This window comes from Zonotrichia albicollis, chromosome Z (genome assembly GCF_047830755.1).
Source record: "Zonotrichia albicollis isolate bZonAlb1 chromosome Z, bZonAlb1.hap1, whole genome shotgun sequence".
Classification (NCBI taxonomy): domain Eukaryota; kingdom Metazoa; phylum Chordata; class Aves; order Passeriformes; family Passerellidae; genus Zonotrichia; species Zonotrichia albicollis.
This window is the reverse complement of record NC_133860.1, coordinates 42,134,097-42,152,489: the sequence shown is the minus strand read 5'-3', so window position 1 is coordinate 42,152,489 and position 18,393 is coordinate 42,134,097. Positions and strand designations below refer to the sequence as shown.

Genomic DNA, 18,393 nt, shown 5'->3' with positions numbered 1-18,393 from the left:
CAGCAAGCAAAATTAGCCCAAGCCTTGGTCCAGCTTCTAGGTTAGTTGTGAGGCTCAGCATAAGTTGTACTTGTCTCTGGAGCAGTATTTGTTTCTGGTCTTGTATTTAAAGTGTAAAAGCTGGATACTAGATTAGGAACTCTCAATGCTTTTCTCTAAATTCAGTGGGAGTTTGGGAATTTATTAAACGTTCTCTCAAGTGCTAACTCTCACTTGGTACTAAAATAAGCAGTATGTGTCCACTGTCCTGTGATTTTCTGACACCACTTCATGTTATTCATGTATTCTGCTACCTTGTTTACAGATATGATGCAAGCTGAAGAGCATGTCTTCAGTGGTTTTTTACCCTGTTTTCTCTTTGTAGTTTCTGTCAATATCAGATTTATTAGATCTTTGGCCTGAGGTTCAGCACTAACCAGGGATACTCATTGCAAAGCTGATCTTTGTCCACAGTGTTTTAGTTTGAATGTGTTTTCTAGCTGGTTTTCTTCCCTGAAATATTTGTGTTTATGTTTTCCTATATCTCTCTTAATTGATACATTCCAACTTCTCTCATCATTAGTCTGTTGTAGGCCTGACACTCCTATTTCCTCTTTAGCATGAATTTCCCACCCACCCTACTGGATTAGATTTTAAATATCACTTTAACTCTGTTTTATCTGCTGAAGTGCTGGTATCACCAGTGAACCTGGTTAGTAGGGCTGTTGATCCCACTCTGCTACATCTCCTATTTTACATTGGGCTTAATGTCATGCACTTTAGGCCTGAAAGAAGAGGCGTACCTATTCTGCTGCTTAATTATAGAAATGTTTGCGTGAGCTAAGTCATCATTACTAAAGCTGAGCTGTCTTTCTATGAGAGTATTCACTGTTATTTTCTAATATAACATGTATTTAGATATACACAAGGATCCTTTCCAAATAAGGGATTTTGAAAGGATGCCAACTTCCTGCAGCCTTCTGCTATTCTCTCCTACTATCACAGTGCTTCCTGGTAATGTGTGATTTTATGTGACTCAGACCACTTTGCCTACATAATGTGGAAATAAAAATGTTTCAATTTTTATTGATCTGTAGTAGAATGAATTCTATGCCAGCAGTATCAGCAAATTCTTTTCTTCTAGACATCAAAACTTTCAGAGATTTGTATCTGAATAGGGTCTTTTTCCAGTCAGTAAATAGAATATGAATGTGTTTCACTGATGACTTTAAACAGTCAAATCGTTTTTTGTGTTCTAGAACTTTGCAAAGCAGAGATTGTATATCGCAGCTCTATCACAGTATTGAGAGAACTCTTATTCAGTTTTTTCAAGGCTTTTTACTGTCCTTTTCCCAGGAATCTCAAGATGAATCAGCGCTTCTGTGGCTGGATGAAATACAAAGAGGAATCAATGACAGCAATAACAACATAAAAGAAGCAGCAGCCTGTAAGCATTAAACCTGCATTTCCACAGCTCTTGTTTTTCTTGGTCTTGGGAAAATGAAATTGGTAATTTATATTTTCCACTTCAGGGAAGGTGCAAGCCTTTAAATACATGAAAAGAAATTAGTGTGTGCTCTTTGTCATACTAAAACTGAGATGACTTAAAACTACAGGAGTGGTGTTAGTCCTATCTAAAGTGGTAATCTTTAAGGTGTGGCTAATAATTCAACAGGTTTGGTTATAAAGGTTTACATCGTAACCAATCTATCTAATGTCACTCTATCTTCATGAAACTCCTGAAATATATGAATGAGAACATGAGTTATTTTGCTATATTTAAAGTTAAAATCTTTATACTTATTTTAAGGGAAAATTTTTATGTTTACAACTTTGCTTATTCATATTTCTTTCTATCGTCTTTTCTGGATTGCTGACAAACAAAAATCAGGAACATATTAACTTTTAAAGCAGTGTACAAGGAATGCCAGCTCTTTTTGAAAAGTGTATGCTCTTCCAATCTGTAAGGAAGAGGAAATCTGTAAGAAAAATGCTGAGGCTGAATGCTGCAGTCGGTGCATTCCTGCAGTGCTGTGCTCAGCCATGCCCTGTGCCGTGAGCCCATAGGCTCATCAGGAGTTACTGCTTGGGAGAGGGTGGGTGGAAGAGAACACAGATGGACCCCACAAATAGCTATCCCTGCTACAGCAACATTGCGTTTTGTGTTACCGTAACTTTGGAAATTATTTAAACAACTAATATCTTCACATAACAAGGCAGATACACTGAAGATAGGTGAAGTATTTTTGTAGGTCACACATCCATAGAAAGCACTGGGCTTGTGTTTTCTGAGACAGGGTCAGATACACACACATTGTCTCAACGAAGCTTTTGTACTGAGGGAGTGCTGATACCTTCTTTTGTGGAAAAACCTGCTTCCCATGAATGCCACCCAGAACCATGAGGAAACATGAGCGCATAGAAGGGAAGGAAACACGTAGCTTATAAACAGATTTGAGTTAAACCTAAAGAGCAACTTAAAAATTCCCTCATTAGTGTTCACTGGAGTAAAAGCATTAAGAATATGTATCATAAGCACCCTGCAGAAATTAGGACAGCATAATTCATACAGCAATACCATACAATGTTGCTAATGGTAAATCACTGGTCCATCCACTACCTAGTTGTTTTACTAAAATCTTTTCTTATAATCTGTGTTGGTAGTAAATGCACAGCTTTTCACAATCAAGGATTCTCAGTGGAACTGTTTTAACATTTCACTTTTAGGAAAAAAACCTCATTTTGTGTACTCTGCCCGGTGAGTTGAAAAGAAGCACTGTCAGCACAGGGCATTCATTCTTAAAGAGCTCTAAAGTTTTGCAACTAAAACCTGAGATTTAACATTACCCACGGCACAGAACCTGATGCTTCCTATAACCAACACATCCTGTCTCAGGAAGTTTGCATGTTGTGTTCACGTAGTCTAAACTTAAAGTTCAGCTTGATCACCACTTGGAAAGGAACTTTTATTTGATCTATCACACAGGCACTATTTTTGAAAGGAAAACAACTCCAAAACTTTCACAAGGTAGTCAAAGATGTATTTTTCAGTTTAAAAAGTGGTTTTGAGATTCCTGCAGTAATCGCAATAAAATAAGCAGTACAATAAGAGAAAATACTGGCAGTGATACTGAAACAGTCTTGAGCACTTCCAAACTAACTTCTATGCCTTATATAAATACTAAATGGTACATTACTAAAGTTTTGAAAGGCTTTTACAGTCATCCCTGTCAGTAAAGGATTTCTTCTACCTTTATTTAGGAAGAAATATTCAGTAAATGCCTGTGCACTTCCTAACTTGTTGTGGTGCTTGCTCTGTGTTTTGCATCACCTTGCTTCACTTTAGTGAGTTCAACCATTGTACTTCTTATCTAAGTGGAGGACAAAAGAGATCAGCCAAATATCAGCTGTGTAGCCTTCAGGAGTAGATTTGAACACTGACTTCAGTCTTGCACAGGAAGAGTCTGTCAAAGCAGGAAGTCTGTGTGTCCTGAGAGAGTCCAAGTTATAGGAAAAAGCTGATCTTTGGCCTTGTTGAGTTCAGTCTTATCACACCAGACAACTGTGGCTTTGTATATCACAGCTGTTTAAAAGGGAGGATGGGTGTGGAAGAAAGCCCTTTGCAGTGCTGCTCTGGTACTGGTATCCTAACTGCTAGAGAAGCAGACTGGAGCTGACATTTTTCTGGCAGTTGGGGATGACTAACTCCCAGTAATCTTATGATTTTTCAGGGTCCAAATGGCCTTGCTCTAGAGCAACAGCCACAATATTAATTGCTAGCACTTGAAACAAAAGGAATAATTTCTGCTGTGTTGAGTTTTTTTCCCTGATAAATACTTTTCTTACCTTTTTCTTCAAAAATACAAACATAATTAATTAAAGGATGGGGAAAAGCCAGATGGCAGTGGACCTACACAAATGCGTCTTAGCTTAAGCACTCTTGCTACATGATGAAAAAGAGGAAGGAAGGCATTCAAATACCGCTGAACAGAGTTGATGAGGCATATGGGACTGTGTATGAGCCTGGGACCAGCAGCAACCAGCTGTAATGCGTGGATTCCCAGGTTTTTCTACTTCCTTACTGCTGAGGCCCGATGCCTGGATATCACAGTGCCACAGCAATGGTAGAAAGACATTTCCAGTACGTGTGTGTGCTGGGCAGAGGTCTGTTCCAAAGCACAGAATGGATGTTGTAGTTCTATTCACTTGTTTCTCTGTGCATGGATCCTGAATTTAGACGTGAAGGAACAACTTTGAAGACCAGAGCAGTTATTTCTAAAGCAGCCCAAACATCTAGTGGATAAGGTACTTTTGAAGTGGTGTGTTCTTCCACATGTATGCTGCCAGGTGTTGTGGAATCTCTTCCCTCAGTGATGGTGGGATCTGAGCAAGGAAGCCCTGAATTAAAGTATGGGTAATGCCATATAACATTAAAGTCTGCACATCCTTCACAGCATCACCTCTCAGGGTGCTTTTATATGCCCTGAAAGCAAAAGCTGCATCTCTGGCAAATTCAAGGCCATGAATTAGCTTTAAACAAGTTCCTGAGGAAGCGAGGTCAAGAAAGGGTTGCTTCACGATGCTGAGTAGGCTGCTGCAAGAATTTACTCAAGGCAATCAGTTTTAATTCCCATTTTGTACAGTAGAAGTGAATGTTAACATTTACAGCCTGTAACCAAATTACTTCATGTACCTCTAGAAGGCTCCCAGGTGATCAGCAGATGATGGCCTGTCTGTTAGGGCAGGCTGAGTGTGTGGGCAGCTGCCGTCCTCAAGCCCTGCCCTGCTGTCACCTGGCATGTCCCGTGCCGGGGAGCAGCTATGCCCTCAGACAGCTCTCAGTTGTGCTGTGGCTGCATCCAAGCCTGGGTGGAGCAGGCACTTTCTGCCTAACGCACTTGTCCTTACAAGCGTGAAGGAAGATGTAGATGAGTAAAGCACTGAATTGCTGTGTATGACATGTTGTCTGCGTGTGCCAGTGTTAGAAGTCCATCTTCAAAGTTTCTGGAGGCTTGAGTTATGGGTACATAGAGTGTAAGACACTTAATTTTTCTCTGTTATTATTTGACCCTAGTGGCTGTTGGAATATCAATGATTAACAAGAGCTTGGAGAAAGGTGATTCACTGCCAATCCTGATGACACTACAGTCAAGGTTTGGACTACGAGTCATTCCTGAATGTGCTGAAGCCTACTTCAGGAAGCTCTCTGAAGCCAAGAACATGAAAACTACAGAAGGTAAAAAACTTCCTAAACAGGACACTTCCACATGTTCATATCACTGAGACAACCAGAAAGCTAGAACAGGAGGTATCTGTAAATTGAGGGAGACAGCTGCTGCTTTAAAGTCTTTTGATAAATGCTATACTTTTCCAAGTGCATTTTACATGACATTGTGCTGTTGTGCACGTAATGCAGACCACAGTACCTGCTGAGAAGTAAGTCTAGTGACTTCTAGAGTCTAGCAGAGGCTTCCTAGAATCTCAAACCTGCCTCTGAGTCTATTCAGGGCAGCTCCTCTGTGACTGTCAATAGATTAGTCCATTCTCTCAGAAAACTCTATTGCTTGCTGGCAATTTTTTTCATTATAGCAGATGCAGAGATGCATGCATCAGTCTTATGGATTGCTGTCAACGATCAAGCCAGTATCTGACAGTGTTCACAGTGCAATTATGGTCCCTGTGCATTGCCAGAGCAGCAGTTACCACCAAAAGCTGGGGCTAGAATCTGTTCTTAGCAGATGATGTTTTGTCAGAGCTGACAGCAGCCAAGGTTAGCTAATGGTTACAAAAACAATTACTGTCAGTGCAGCACCCATTGTTACAGTAGATAGGCATGTTTCACTTTGGAACATGAATATTTTTAAGGCCTTACTAGTTTTATCTTGGGGCCTTTTGTCCATGAGGAAATGAGGTGTTTCCTGTCTGTCAGGATACAGACTGGTTTACCAAAGCAATAAGCAAGAAAATGATGTGGATATAGGAAATGTCGTGTGTGAGGTAAGAGTCAGTAAGTCCAGAATTTGGGCAGAAGACAAGAAAAATATTTTTTATAAACACAGTCTGTTTCACTTATGAGAGATTATGTAAGACAGAGGACACACTGTTTCAGGAGCACTAACTTGACACGTCAGGGTTTGGAGAGGGTAGCAGTGGGTCTGTACCAACCTTGTAGATGTTTTATTAACCTCATCACCAGTTTGCTCTAGAGGAATGACTCTTATCCACCTAGCAGGGTATTTTAAAAATCCTTACATCAAAAAGGCCCAAGATATAGAGAGATTTTGTGTGTCAAAGGGCTTCAGCAAGGGCAACAGCAAGTACAGGGAGGGGAAATGAGTAGGAGAGCTGTAATTTATCAGTGAAACAGGACACAAATGTATACTAACTGTATGAACTGCTTTTAGATTCCAGTGAAAGTCCATGGATTAAACTTGTAATGAAAGCCATGTATGATTACTATTACAATGTGGAAACTGAAGAGGGTACCTGGGTTGCCCCCAAAGGAGTTGTACCAAAAACTTCATGGTTAACTGGTGAAGAAATCCAGGTAGGCGGCTAAAACTTTGTTTTTATTGCAAAAGCAACATAAACCTTTGAGAGAGCGTGAGACATGAAATTATCAAGAGGCTGTGGTGGGTCAAACTGAAGGTCACTTTATCAGTATCTGCTTCTGAAAAGAGCAGCAACTTAAATCTAAGCAGACAGTGATAGGCAGCACAGTCTCCTGTCTAGTGTCTGACAGTGATTTAGGGATTTCCTTACTGGAAGTTACAGCATTTCTTTTAATGACCATCAGCAGACAACAATGGAGTAAAGTCTGATTGCTTCCATATCCTTTTATAGGACTTTGCATTGACCTATAACAAATAATTTTATGATGTATTTGTGAGCAAGTGGAACCACCATTTTCTGTTTAAATCTAATCCTCTGACAGCATTCATGTATCTCCAGATTCAAGAGGATGAGTGTGCTATTTTAGCTCCTTTTCTGTAGAGGTTTTGCATGAGTGTGAAATAGAACAAAGCAGATCACACAAGCCTCGGAGTAATTTGTTCTTCTATATTCTGATGCAGCTCACCGAAGTTACAGGCTTACTTCTCTACACAAAGAGCTCAAGTCAGTGTAAGTCCTTCTGAAACAGAGAGCCTGCTGCTTCAGTTAGTACTTCTAGACATCTGAGTTGTACGAGACACTTGTAAGTGTTAGGAAAGCAGAACTCTGCTAATGTATAAAAGAATACCCTCTTAAAATTGCATACCCACTTGAGTAACTGAAGCTTGAAAGCTGTTCAGTTACCTGTCATGAAGGGTTCAGCAGTAATGCCACAGCTCTTTCTTCTTACTGATTAAAATGTAGGGGTAAATCAGAGGGATTTGGATAGGATGAACACGAACTGTGGAGGTGGAGAGAACATAGTACAAATTCCAGGACAGTTTTGTCTTTTAAATGACCTTTTTCCATCATCTCTTAACAGAACATTGCTGGGCAAGTTACAGCAGATTACAATCGAGAGCAGCTGTGGCTTGCTAATGAAAATCTGATTGTTGGGCTGCAAGCCCGAGCAAGGGGATTCTTAGTCAGAAAAAACTTTCAGGAGAGAAAAGCCTATCTTCAAAACCAGGAACCATCTGCCATCAAAATACAGGTACTGTTCTAGAACAAGAAGGTAACGTGGCTTGGGGTGCTTTTTGCCTGTAACAGGTGACATGACTGGTTACTACCACTGATAAAATTCTCAAACAGATCTGTCTCCCTGTTTCCAGCAGCAGCGATTTAAACTTCTACATCTACAAATTTATGTGCTTTCACATAGCAAATATCCAATTTTAAACTAATCTATTGTATCCACCTCCAGTGAAAGTTACTTGGGAAAAGTTCATTAATGCACAGCCCTGGCTTTGTTCTGGCATGCTTAGATTTTTTTGTGGTGTGCCTGACTATGCAGAGTACAAGACCAGAAGGTATTTGTTAAGTATTGAAGCAAAAATTCCTTGGCAAAGCATGACTTAAGAAATACATTCCTTAGTAGACTATCCCTAGTTGGAAGTGGTTTGTTTCTACTCCATGAAGTCATAGCTGGACAGGGAGTGGCAGCTGCCCTGGTGCTCTTTGGCAGTATTTCTTGGATGTTTCTGGTTTGCTGAACTCTAAAAGGAAATGTTCTGCTGAGGGTGCAAACAGTGACAGAGGCATGCACACTGGTTTTAGATGGCGAAATATCCAGCTCCCCTTAGGAGCAATTTGTTCCACCGCCCACACACACACACAAAAAAGGGAAAAATATACAAGAGAATTTTTTTAATCTACAGTAACTATGTTTAACAATTGACAAATATATTTACTTCTAGTGGTTGTTATTGGGATTGACTTTTCATTTTCCGGCATGGTGTCTGAGCCCAGTAAAGAACTGTACTTTGAGAAATTCAAAGTCTGTGCAAATAAGTTCAAAATATGGAGAAATGTAGGTAAATAAAGTTGTTCTCTGTTTTCTTTCTATTTGCATTAAAATAAAAAAGACTTGTGGAAAGACAACAAATAGAGAACAAGGCTGGTGTCACTGACGGATAGAGATGATAGGCAAAAGCAGCAGTAAAAGTATCTGATATCCCTGTCATTGGATTCCTTGACAAGTCTTTGTTTCTGAGCTAGCAAACAGAGTCAGCTGAAGGAACAAACATGGAAAAGAGACCAGGGCACGAGCAATGTGGGTCCAGATAGGTAAGGGACAATTTCTGGATGCAACAGAGCAACAAAATGGGTAGGGCTGGTAGAGACCACAGCAGGTCATCTGGTCCAAACTCACTTTTCAAGTAGGGTTATCCCAGAGCACATGGCACAGGCTTTTATCCACATGGTTCTGGAATATCCCCAAAGGCTCCACAACTTCTCTGGTCGATCTGTTGCAGTACACGGTCACCTGTACAGTAAAGAAGTTCTTCCCCCATACTCAGGTGGAACTTATTGTGCATCAGTGTCTGCCCATTGCCTCCTGTCCTTTTTGCTCAGCACTACTGAGAAGAGCCTGACCCACCCTCTTGATACCCTCCCTTCAGATAATTACAGACATTGATGAGGGGCCCTCTCGGTCTTCTTAAGGCTAAACAGGCCCAGCTTTCCTTGTAAGGGAGATGCTCTAGACCCCACATCATCTTTTTAGATGCCACTGAACCCACTCCAGCAGCTCCATGTCTCTGCTGTCCTGAGGAGCCCAGAACTGGACACAGCACTCCAGGTGAGGCCTCAGCAGGCCTGAGTAGAGGGGCAGGGTCACCTCCCTCCACCTGCTGGCAATGCTCTTCCCAATGCCCCCAGGATACCATTGGCCTTCTTGGCCACCAGGACACACTGCTGGCTCATGGAGAGCTTCTTGTCCACCAGGACCCCCAGGTCCTTCTCCACAGAGCTGCTCCCCAGCAGGGCAGCCCCAGCCTGTGCTGGTGCCTGGGGTTGTTGCTCCCCAGGTGCAGGACCCTGCACTTGCCCTTGCGGAATTTCAGATGGTTCTTTGTCCATTTCTCCAACCTGCTGAGCTCCTTCTGAAGGGCTGCACAGCTCTCCAGGGTATCAGCCACTCTGCCCAGCTCTGTGTTCTCAATGAATTTGCTGAGAAGGCATCTGCTCCTTCATCCAAGGCATGGATGAATAAGTTAAACAGTACAGCATTGAACACCACTAGGGGTGACACTAGAGGGACACCACTAGGGACAGGCCTCCAACTAGACCCTGTGACACTGATTGTAACCCTCTGGGATCTGTTGTTCAGCCAGTCCTTGATCCACCTCACTGTCCACTCATCCAGCCTGCATTCCTGAGTTTGTCCATTAGGAGACAATGGAAATCCCTACTGCCGTCAAGTAGACAATATCCACTGCTCTCCCCTTTACACGCTTGCTTTACAAACCCATGGTGGCTATTCCTGATCATCATCATGTTATCCACATGGACAGAGATGGTCCCCAGATTGAGGCACTCCATTGTTGTTCCAGGGATGGGAGATGAGGCTAAGTAATGGCAAGAGCTGGAAGTCACTTGTAGGATGAAGCCAGTGACTGGGATGCTAAGGATGTGGATGTACTGGTGATAAGAGTAAGGATGAATTCAGGATGGTGAAGGAAATAGCACTGGACAACAACGTGTGCTGAGATTGGTCAAAATTGACATGTCATGTATTGAGGGCACCTTAAAAAATAGAGGCAGAGGCAAGCTTACTTATACCTTAGTTATCTCTTTATCACAATGGCAGACTTTTTCCTAAAAAATCACTGTTAATGATTTTAGTATGTTACATAGATTTAATAAACATGAGTGTGTTACCAGGGATAATAGTCTTCTGCCTTCTCTATAATAGGCTTTCTGGAAAGGATTCAAACAAAGGAAAAGCTATGTTGACAGGTTAAAGGTGCTTCAAGGCAATGTTGCTGCTATTGTTAAGGTAAGAATACCCAATGTGTTTTGGGGACCAAGTATGCTTTATTCCTTGACATAGTCCATCACTACCTGGGAATCAGAGACTAGGAGCACAGGGCTGGAGGTTTTCCAGAAATTTGCATGGCATTCAAAGTTGTTTAGCTGATAGGTTAAGCAAATTGCTTCTTGAAAACTCTGCATTTGACTTTCAACAGGCCTTGCTGAACTTGAGGGAGTCTTGAAAGAGATTTCCTTACATGTCTATTCCTAGCACTAAATTAGAAAATATTTGGGATGACAGTGTATTATTTCCTTAAAAGCTGTCAAATCTCTCTCTCTGAAAAGTGCTCGCTTTTCTGAGATGCTAATGGGACCATTACATCACAATTGGATTGTAGATCACAGATGGAACATTGTGACAGAATCTCCTGTTTTTGAGGGGAACTGATTTAGAATTGAGATCTGAGACCTGAAGGTATAAATTATTTCCAAAGATAATATTACACACAGGTGGTAGAAACCTGAACTCTTCTTGATATAGTGGCCTAGTGGGAACCCCTTTCTCTGGTCACTGGCCAGTAGGAGCCTGGTGGTACAGCCATCTGTAGCCCTGAGCACACAAGAACAGCATGGCTGTAGAAGCAGATATTCAAAAGTAAACTTAAACACACACACAAAAGTTTGTGCAGTGTCCCTTAACTTTTAAAATTAATTTATTTAATTTTCAGATTCAGTCATGGGTCAAAATGTGGCTAGCAAGGAGAGCTTACAGGAGCCGCCTACAATACTTCAAGGATCATGTAAGTAATTTTTTATCCATTTTGTACATGAAGTATTAAAGCATGTTGGTACATTCGCAGGAGCAGTTTTGGGAAACGGGAAAGAGGGTGCAAGGTTTGCAGTATGCTTCTGAGCAGAAGTATGTCACAACTAATTATCTTGCCTAATCTTGACCCTTTTCAGAATGACCAAATTGTGAAAATACAAGCATTTCTTAGAGCAAACAAGGCCAGGGAGGACTACAGAACACTAAGTAAGTAGTAACATTTGGGTGTTGTATGTTTGGGGGCAAGTATGTTACTGTGCTCTAAGGTTTTTTATAAGTTTCACATGAGATTTCAGTCTCTTATTTAACTTCAAAAGCAGGTCCAAGTGTTTGTAACACAATTGTTCTACGGCGGAAACTATTTTGCATAGCTTACTTTTAAAGTATGACAAAAATATTGCATAACTGGCATAAACTTCACATTTTCTGCATAGTGATCAGCTTCCTGAGGGCTTTAGGGATGTTCAGTATTGCATCAACTAACAAGCCTATTTTCTTCAACTGCAGTTGGTGCTGAAAATCCACCCTTAACTGTTCTGCGCAAATTTGCCTACCTCTTGGACCAAAGTGACTTAGACTTTCAAGAAGAACTGGAAGTAATGAGGTTAAGGGAAGAAGTGGTTACAAAAATTCGATCCAATCAACAGCTGGAGAAGGATTTGAACTTAATGGACATAAAGATTGGATTGCTGGTGAAAAACAGAATCACTCTTCAGGTCAGCAGGCTCTGTTCAGGCTCCCTTGGTAGCATGCACTGAGCACTTCCCCATGTGGAAGGAACTCAGGGTTACACAATCACAGCTGAGGCTGGAAGGGATCCCTGGAGGTCATCTGGTCCAAACCCACCACACAATCAGGGACACCTGGAACAGGTTGCCCAGGACCATGTCCAGATGGCTGACTATCTCCAACAATCTGAGCAGCCTGTACTAATGCTCAGTCAAAGTACTCCTGGTAAATTAAGCACTATCTTTGCTTGTTTCTGCCTTGTGCTTGATGTTGTTCTGTTGTCCTGAGCTGTACATCACTGTATTTTGCCAGCTGTGGACAATAGAAATTACTTGGCAGATTTAAAATCTTTTACATCTTTTCTGTGTTAGAGTAGACTTCTAATCATATTCAACAGCTTGTTCAATGCTAATTAATCATGAATTAGTCTGTATAGGAGATCAGGCCTCACACAATCATTGTTAGTAAGCTATACTGTTGAAAGATGAATATGATAAAAAACTGGGTAGTGAGTAGCACAGCAAAATTTACAAATTTGCTAATTAAGGCACTTAGAGTAATACCGCATTTAACATGGTTGGTAAAATATTCATTTTTCCAATCTGCCTGTTTTGTGAATATATAATCCAGAGTTTTGATCATCTTTCTGCAGGATGTGGTACTGCACAGTAAGAAACTTAACAAAAAGAGCAAAAGTCAACTGGAAGAGATGGTTATGGTTGACAAACAGGGCATCAAAGGCTTGAGTAAGGAGAGAAGAAAAAAATTGGAGGCTTATCAACACTTATTCTACCTTCTACAGGTAAATTTTAATGCAAAAATTAACATGGCAGGAATTTCTTTGAAGAAAAATTAGAAATATATTGTACTATTTATTTTATAAATTATTGTATTAGTGATCATGAAAATATTTCCAAATAACATGCAGACTGCAGCAGACACCATGGTAAATTTCTAATACTTCCTGTAATTGAGAAAATCCTCGTTGTTTTTAAAGTGTGCAGCAAATATGGCTGGTTTTTGCTTGAGCATACTTCAGTCTGTACAGAACATTCTGTCTGAAGAGAAATGTTTACCTCCATGTAGTCCACATAAATTACTGTCGCTAGTGGCGTACATTTTACATGGTGCTAGGGAACTGGTCTGCAATGCAGTTCACAGGACATGATGTATCTGTTCTTGTGCTTTTTTTATCTGACCTCATTGATATTTTTCTAAAAGAATTTTAGATTCTGCCAGGGCAGACTCCCTCCAAAGCAGACATGTAGTATGCCAAGTTTTATTGGTAGATAGCAATTGTCATATGGTAAATTCTAATTGTCAACAAATACATAGACTAGATGCAGAGACTCTCTATTTGCTATCCAGAGACTGCAAATAAAATCCTTAATGGAGTTTCTCATTGACTGTGCAGTATTCCATGTTTCTTATGTACTAGGATTTGGAGAAAAGTAAAGCACGTATGGAAAATTGACATATATTTCAGTCAACGTAACTGCTTTAGGTGTGAACAAATGTAGAAAGCTGTCCTCCAGGGGAGGGGAGTTTGTCCTGGACAACCATATGCAAGTAATTTTCTTTTACTTTGTAGACTAATCCTACATATCTGGCAAAGCTGATTTTCCAGATGCCACAAAACAAATCAACGAAGTTCATGGATACAGTCATCTTCACTCTATACAACTATGCCTCCAATCAACGGGAGGAATACCTGCTTCTTAAACTCTTCAAAACTGCTCTAGAAGAGGAGATAACGTATGTGCAATCACAGAAAGTGTTCAGCTAGTTTATGTTTTAGACAGTTCAATGAATGTTTCATGCTAAAAGGAAGCTGGTGGTTAATCTTTAAACTACCATAAAATTACACACATTTTATTGCAAGAGAGCTTTGTTTTCTGGGTGTCACTCTTAAACTGAAGTGATCCCTGATTCAAGAAAAAAATAATCTTTCTATGGTAGACTGTATTCCTCTATGAAAAAATGGCTTGTAAAAAGAGGCTAGGGCTTTTTGTTTTGTAAGGGTAAAGTATTATCTTTCTTTGTATAATCCTATGTTCTGTAAATCCTGAAATAATGAAATGTTATTTTATGGCCTTAATGGATACTGGCTGAACAGGTATTTGGGTCTGAATCAGGTATAAATTAGCTGCCATGGACTATGCTATGTTCCAGGAGATTACTACAATACATGCAGAATTCAGATGGTAGTCTCTATATGCCACTTTATTTTATATAAAAGCCTTAACAAGTAGGCTATATAAAGAGGTTTCAACACAGAAATAGAGTAGTTTTGAAAGTGTGGGATTTGAAAATATGGATTACTACACACATAAGTCAGAACTCTTCTGTTCCTGATACAGCTCTAAGGTAGACCAGATCCAGGATATCGTGACTGGGAACCCCACTGTCATTAAGATGGTTGTGAGCTTCAATCGAGGCGCTCGTGGGCAGAACACCCTGCGCCAGCTCCTGGCCCCCGTGGTGAAGGAAATCATGGAGGACAAGTCTCTCATAATCAACACTAGTCCTGTGGATGTTTACAAGGCATGGGTAAACCAGCTAGAAATGCAGACTGGTGAGGCCAGGTGAGTGAGGAAGATGGACATATTGTACCATACACATGAGAAACCCCTCCGTTCTGCTCTCCTATTCTTTCTCTGTCAAACTGTTTTGTACTTGTGCCCATGCACCCCTTCTCAATCTTCCTTCAGCAGAGAGGTTTTGCGGAGAGATGCTTGACAAACAGGTGCTTTAACTTTCTTGTTCTGAAAAATGAAAGGATCACTTTTATTGTCATGACCTTCCAAAGTATATTACGTAATCTTTGTAAATGTAATAGATTATGCCGTGGAACAACTTAGTCTTTTTCTCAAGTTTTTTACTAACAGCATGTTAGTAGTGTCCAAGGCTTTTGGTGAGCTATACTGGGATATGGATGTGGAGAGGCATGCTTTATATTTGTTTTCTGCTTTTGTTATTAAGGGAAGGTACATTATAACATGTGCACTCCCAACGAAGCAAATTAGTTGCCTCCAAAAAAAGGGAGCCAAAGCATCTAAGACAACAAAACAATTTTAGTAACAAAATCCAGCTTCAGCTGTATTTGTTAGACTTTTGTTCACTGATGGCCCTTATGAAGAAAAAAAATATGTTATTCTCAAATGTATATAACCTGGTTTCATGTTTATTTTTTGCTTTGCAGCAAACTGCCATACGATGTGACCACAGAACAAGCACTGACACACGCAGAAGTGGTCAATAAACTGGAATCATCTATTCAGAGTCTGCGGGCCGTCACTGACAAAGTTCTCACATCCATATTCTCTTCACTCAATATGATGCCGTAAGTGCTCTGTTAGGACTCTCCACGAGGCAGTTCGTGTGCAGTTCACTTGAACCTCTGTGATGGAGATCCTTTCAGATCCTTCTCATGCTTTCAAAGGCTTGTGAAACTTCCTCTGGGATGGGCTGCCCAGTAGAGGGAGTGGTTTCTCTGCCCAGCTTTAGCAGCCTGGCAAACCTCTCCCTGTACTCGAAACGTTTTGTGTTTTCCATTATCAACTCATTCTAGTGTTTCATGGGCAAGTGGGCAAGAAGCCAGTAACTTACGCTGAGTAGAGTGATTGCTTTCTGTTTCGTCTAAGTCTTTTCCAATATTTTGCCTTTTCATCTGTTCTACATGTAGTTATGGAATGAGATACATAGCCAAAGTTCTGAAGAGCTCACTCCATGCGAAATTCCCGGATGCCACTGAAGATGAACTATTAAAGGTAGACTTCCTAGGGCACACTGCCAGCAGCTTGTTGTTTTACTGACAAAGTAGATTTTTATTAAGACTAAATATTCTAAGGAACTGGGAAAGCAGCATTTATTGAAGGAATTTGGCACTTCTTATTGAGTTGCAAAGAGGCTGAGGAAGGGGGGAACAGGGAATTCTGTTGTCACCATCTAAGTATGTTAATCTGGGTGCTCAGCAACTCTTATGGAAGAGGGTGCTCAACCTGTTTTGGATAGTGACTGTGCTGACAAGGCTGGAGTTTATCTGAATCATCCTGGGGCTTGGATTGGTAGTGATCATCAGTAATGACCAGTGATCATTGTGATCACCCGTCCTTTCATTGGAGAACACTGTAGTCCTCTTCTTTTTTTCTCCCCTATCTAAAGTTTTAAAATGTTAAGAAATTGTAATTTAAATCCAATGAGGAAGGTTTCTAAAAGAAAAGTTTGAGTAGATTATACTACACTTAGATCGCATTACACTTAAGATGCTTGTAAAAGTTGTAGAAATAGCACTTGTGCAGACTGAAAAATAAGGTGTGAGTGTAAGTATGGTGCTGGCACAGTGGCTGTTGTTACCCTACCACAGCCATGGTGTCTCTTTAGAGAACTTTAGGCATTGCTCCATAAGCCTTCTAAACAGCTGACTGACAACCCTGTCAAATTAGGACTATATTGCACTTCAATAAAGACCCTTTTATCAGTGTTTAATTACATGGTTCTAAAAGTACAAGGTTTTCATTTTACCTGAACTTCCCCATTCTTCACTGTCCAGCACTCCAGCAATACTGATTATAACTGCTCAACACATTAAAAACTTAGGTAACAAATGGAGTACCCACTTGAAAGCCCTTAAATGTGTAAGCTGGAAGTTCTGCATGCATATAAGCTAAAGCAAATTACCGAAAGCAAAGTCCTGCCTGTTTCTGAGACCAGGAATTCTTTGAAGTTGCCATCTTCAGAAGATGCTGCAGCATTGTTACAGAAACTGCAGTTTGGGAAATCTGGTCTCTAGATTTCTAGGGCTGCATTGCAGTCCAGTCCCTTTAAGAATTAATGGGTCCCATTATCAACAAGTGCATTAAATGCTGCGAGTATCTGCAGCCTTGGGAGCAGAATCTTGCAAAATTTAGAAGAGTTGTGTTTGTGTTTAACTCCATGCTTTGCATTAGCTGAACTACAGCCAGTATCAAATTGAAATGTGGTTGTAAAAGTCCATAACTGATGTTCACAGAGGTGTTGTAGGAGGAGTATCATCCTAATCTTCCAGTTAGCCCCATAGATAATGTGTGTCTTAAGGATTCTTGTAGCACCAGTTCCTATGGTCTAATTTAGAAGTAAAAATGATTGGTCATGTTTTGTAAGGTGTCATTCCTGTATGCAAAGGGAAGGTCTCTTAACTTCCTTCTCTAACTGTTTCTTTAGATTGTTGGCAACCTTCTGTACTATCGCTACATGAACCCGGCCATAGTTGCTCCTGATGGCTTTGATATAATTGATATAACAGCTGGGGGTCAGATACACCCTGACCAGAGGAGGAACCTAGGCTGTGTGGCAAAAGTCCTCCAGCATGCTGCTTCTAACAAACTCTTTGAAGGAGAAAGCGAACATCTGTCATCTATGAACCCTTACCTCTCACAGACCTACCAGAAGTTCAGGTATGCACAGCCCGCACAAGTACCTACAGAGTAAGAGCTTTCCTCTAGGATGAGTAAGGGAGGTAGACTCCTTGTTGATAGGAATTTCCTGTTCAAAATATTAAAAATGTTGGGTGATGTGGCAAAGAGAAATGCTCACTGACAAGGAAACTGGAGCAGGAGTAACAGGTTGTATTTTAGCTTGTGCATTAATTTGAGATCACCTCTGCTGTCTTGCTTGCAGTTCCTTACAGCAAAACAGACTTAGAACAGACTGTGGTAACTCATTATACAGACAAATCAATGTCTCCTTTGATTTGGGTGGACATCTGGACATTTTGTCTGAGGAAGACAAAAATATTTGTCAGGACAAAGTTGTAGGGTTTGTTTTTATTCTCTCATCTTTGCTGATGGATTCTACACAGTTATCATTCTTTTATCTTGCAATTGTAGGAAACTGCATGTTTTCCTACGTTCTGGGACACAAGTTCTTTCAGGTTATTGCCCATTCATTGCTATTACTTTGTGGTATTGTTGAGTTTTGCAATAAACTTACACTCAGAGTTTCTGTCTTTAGTGTCTGCCCTTTGTGAAAGCAAATGAACTGCTTATATAATGGGTTTCCTTGAGAGACATCAACCATGGACACAGAGATAATTCAATTAATAAAAAGTATTATAGATAATTAGTAATTTTAATAATAATAAGATAATTAGTAATTTTAATGAAGTATTTAGACGCATGACATAAACATGAAGAAGCTATAAAAGAGAAAGTGTTACAGCTAGCATAACAAATGCCAATAAAAGAGCACTGCTTTAGTCAGCCCTTGATTGCTACAAAAGGAAGAATCTCTCTCCTAATTAAGCTAACTTAAATATCTGTATGCCTATGCTCTGTACTTTAACTAAGCCCTGCTTAGACAGCAACACTGGCTGCCCTTAGCTGCCTGTTCCCCTTTGGAACAATATTAGCAATGTTAGCTATGCTCAAAGCTTTTAAGCCTGCCTGGAACTTTTACTCTGCATTTATGAACTT

General features: G+C 40.4%; 1 protein-coding gene across 7 annotated transcripts in view; it reads left to right on the top strand.

The window, feature by feature from the left end:
- IQGAP2 (IQ motif containing GTPase activating protein 2) overlaps positions 1 to 18,393 on the top strand; it is a 123,008-nt gene that overhangs the window by 93,497 nt on the left and 11,118 nt on the right. For all 7 annotated transcript variants that reach the window (XM_074532170.1, XM_074532167.1, XM_074532165.1 and 4 more), the window contains 14 exons: positions 1,336 to 1,426; positions 5,054 to 5,215; positions 6,384 to 6,526; positions 7,454 to 7,624; positions 10,328 to 10,411; positions 11,115 to 11,186; positions 11,350 to 11,419; positions 11,720 to 11,928; positions 12,594 to 12,743; positions 13,533 to 13,696; positions 14,302 to 14,526; positions 15,144 to 15,284; positions 15,627 to 15,711; positions 17,144 to 17,376. In XM_074532170.1, the coding sequence (XP_074388271.1) occupies positions 1,336 to 1,426; positions 5,054 to 5,215; positions 6,384 to 6,526; positions 7,454 to 7,624; positions 10,328 to 10,411; positions 11,115 to 11,186; positions 11,350 to 11,419; positions 11,720 to 11,928; positions 12,594 to 12,743; positions 13,533 to 13,696; positions 14,302 to 14,526; positions 15,144 to 15,284; positions 15,627 to 15,711; positions 17,144 to 17,376 (2,000 nt within the window). The remainder of the gene's footprint in view (positions 1 to 1,335; positions 1,427 to 5,053; positions 5,216 to 6,383; positions 6,527 to 7,453; positions 7,625 to 10,327; positions 10,412 to 11,114; positions 11,187 to 11,349; positions 11,420 to 11,719; positions 11,929 to 12,593; positions 12,744 to 13,532; positions 13,697 to 14,301; positions 14,527 to 15,143; positions 15,285 to 15,626; positions 15,712 to 17,143; positions 17,377 to 18,393) is intronic.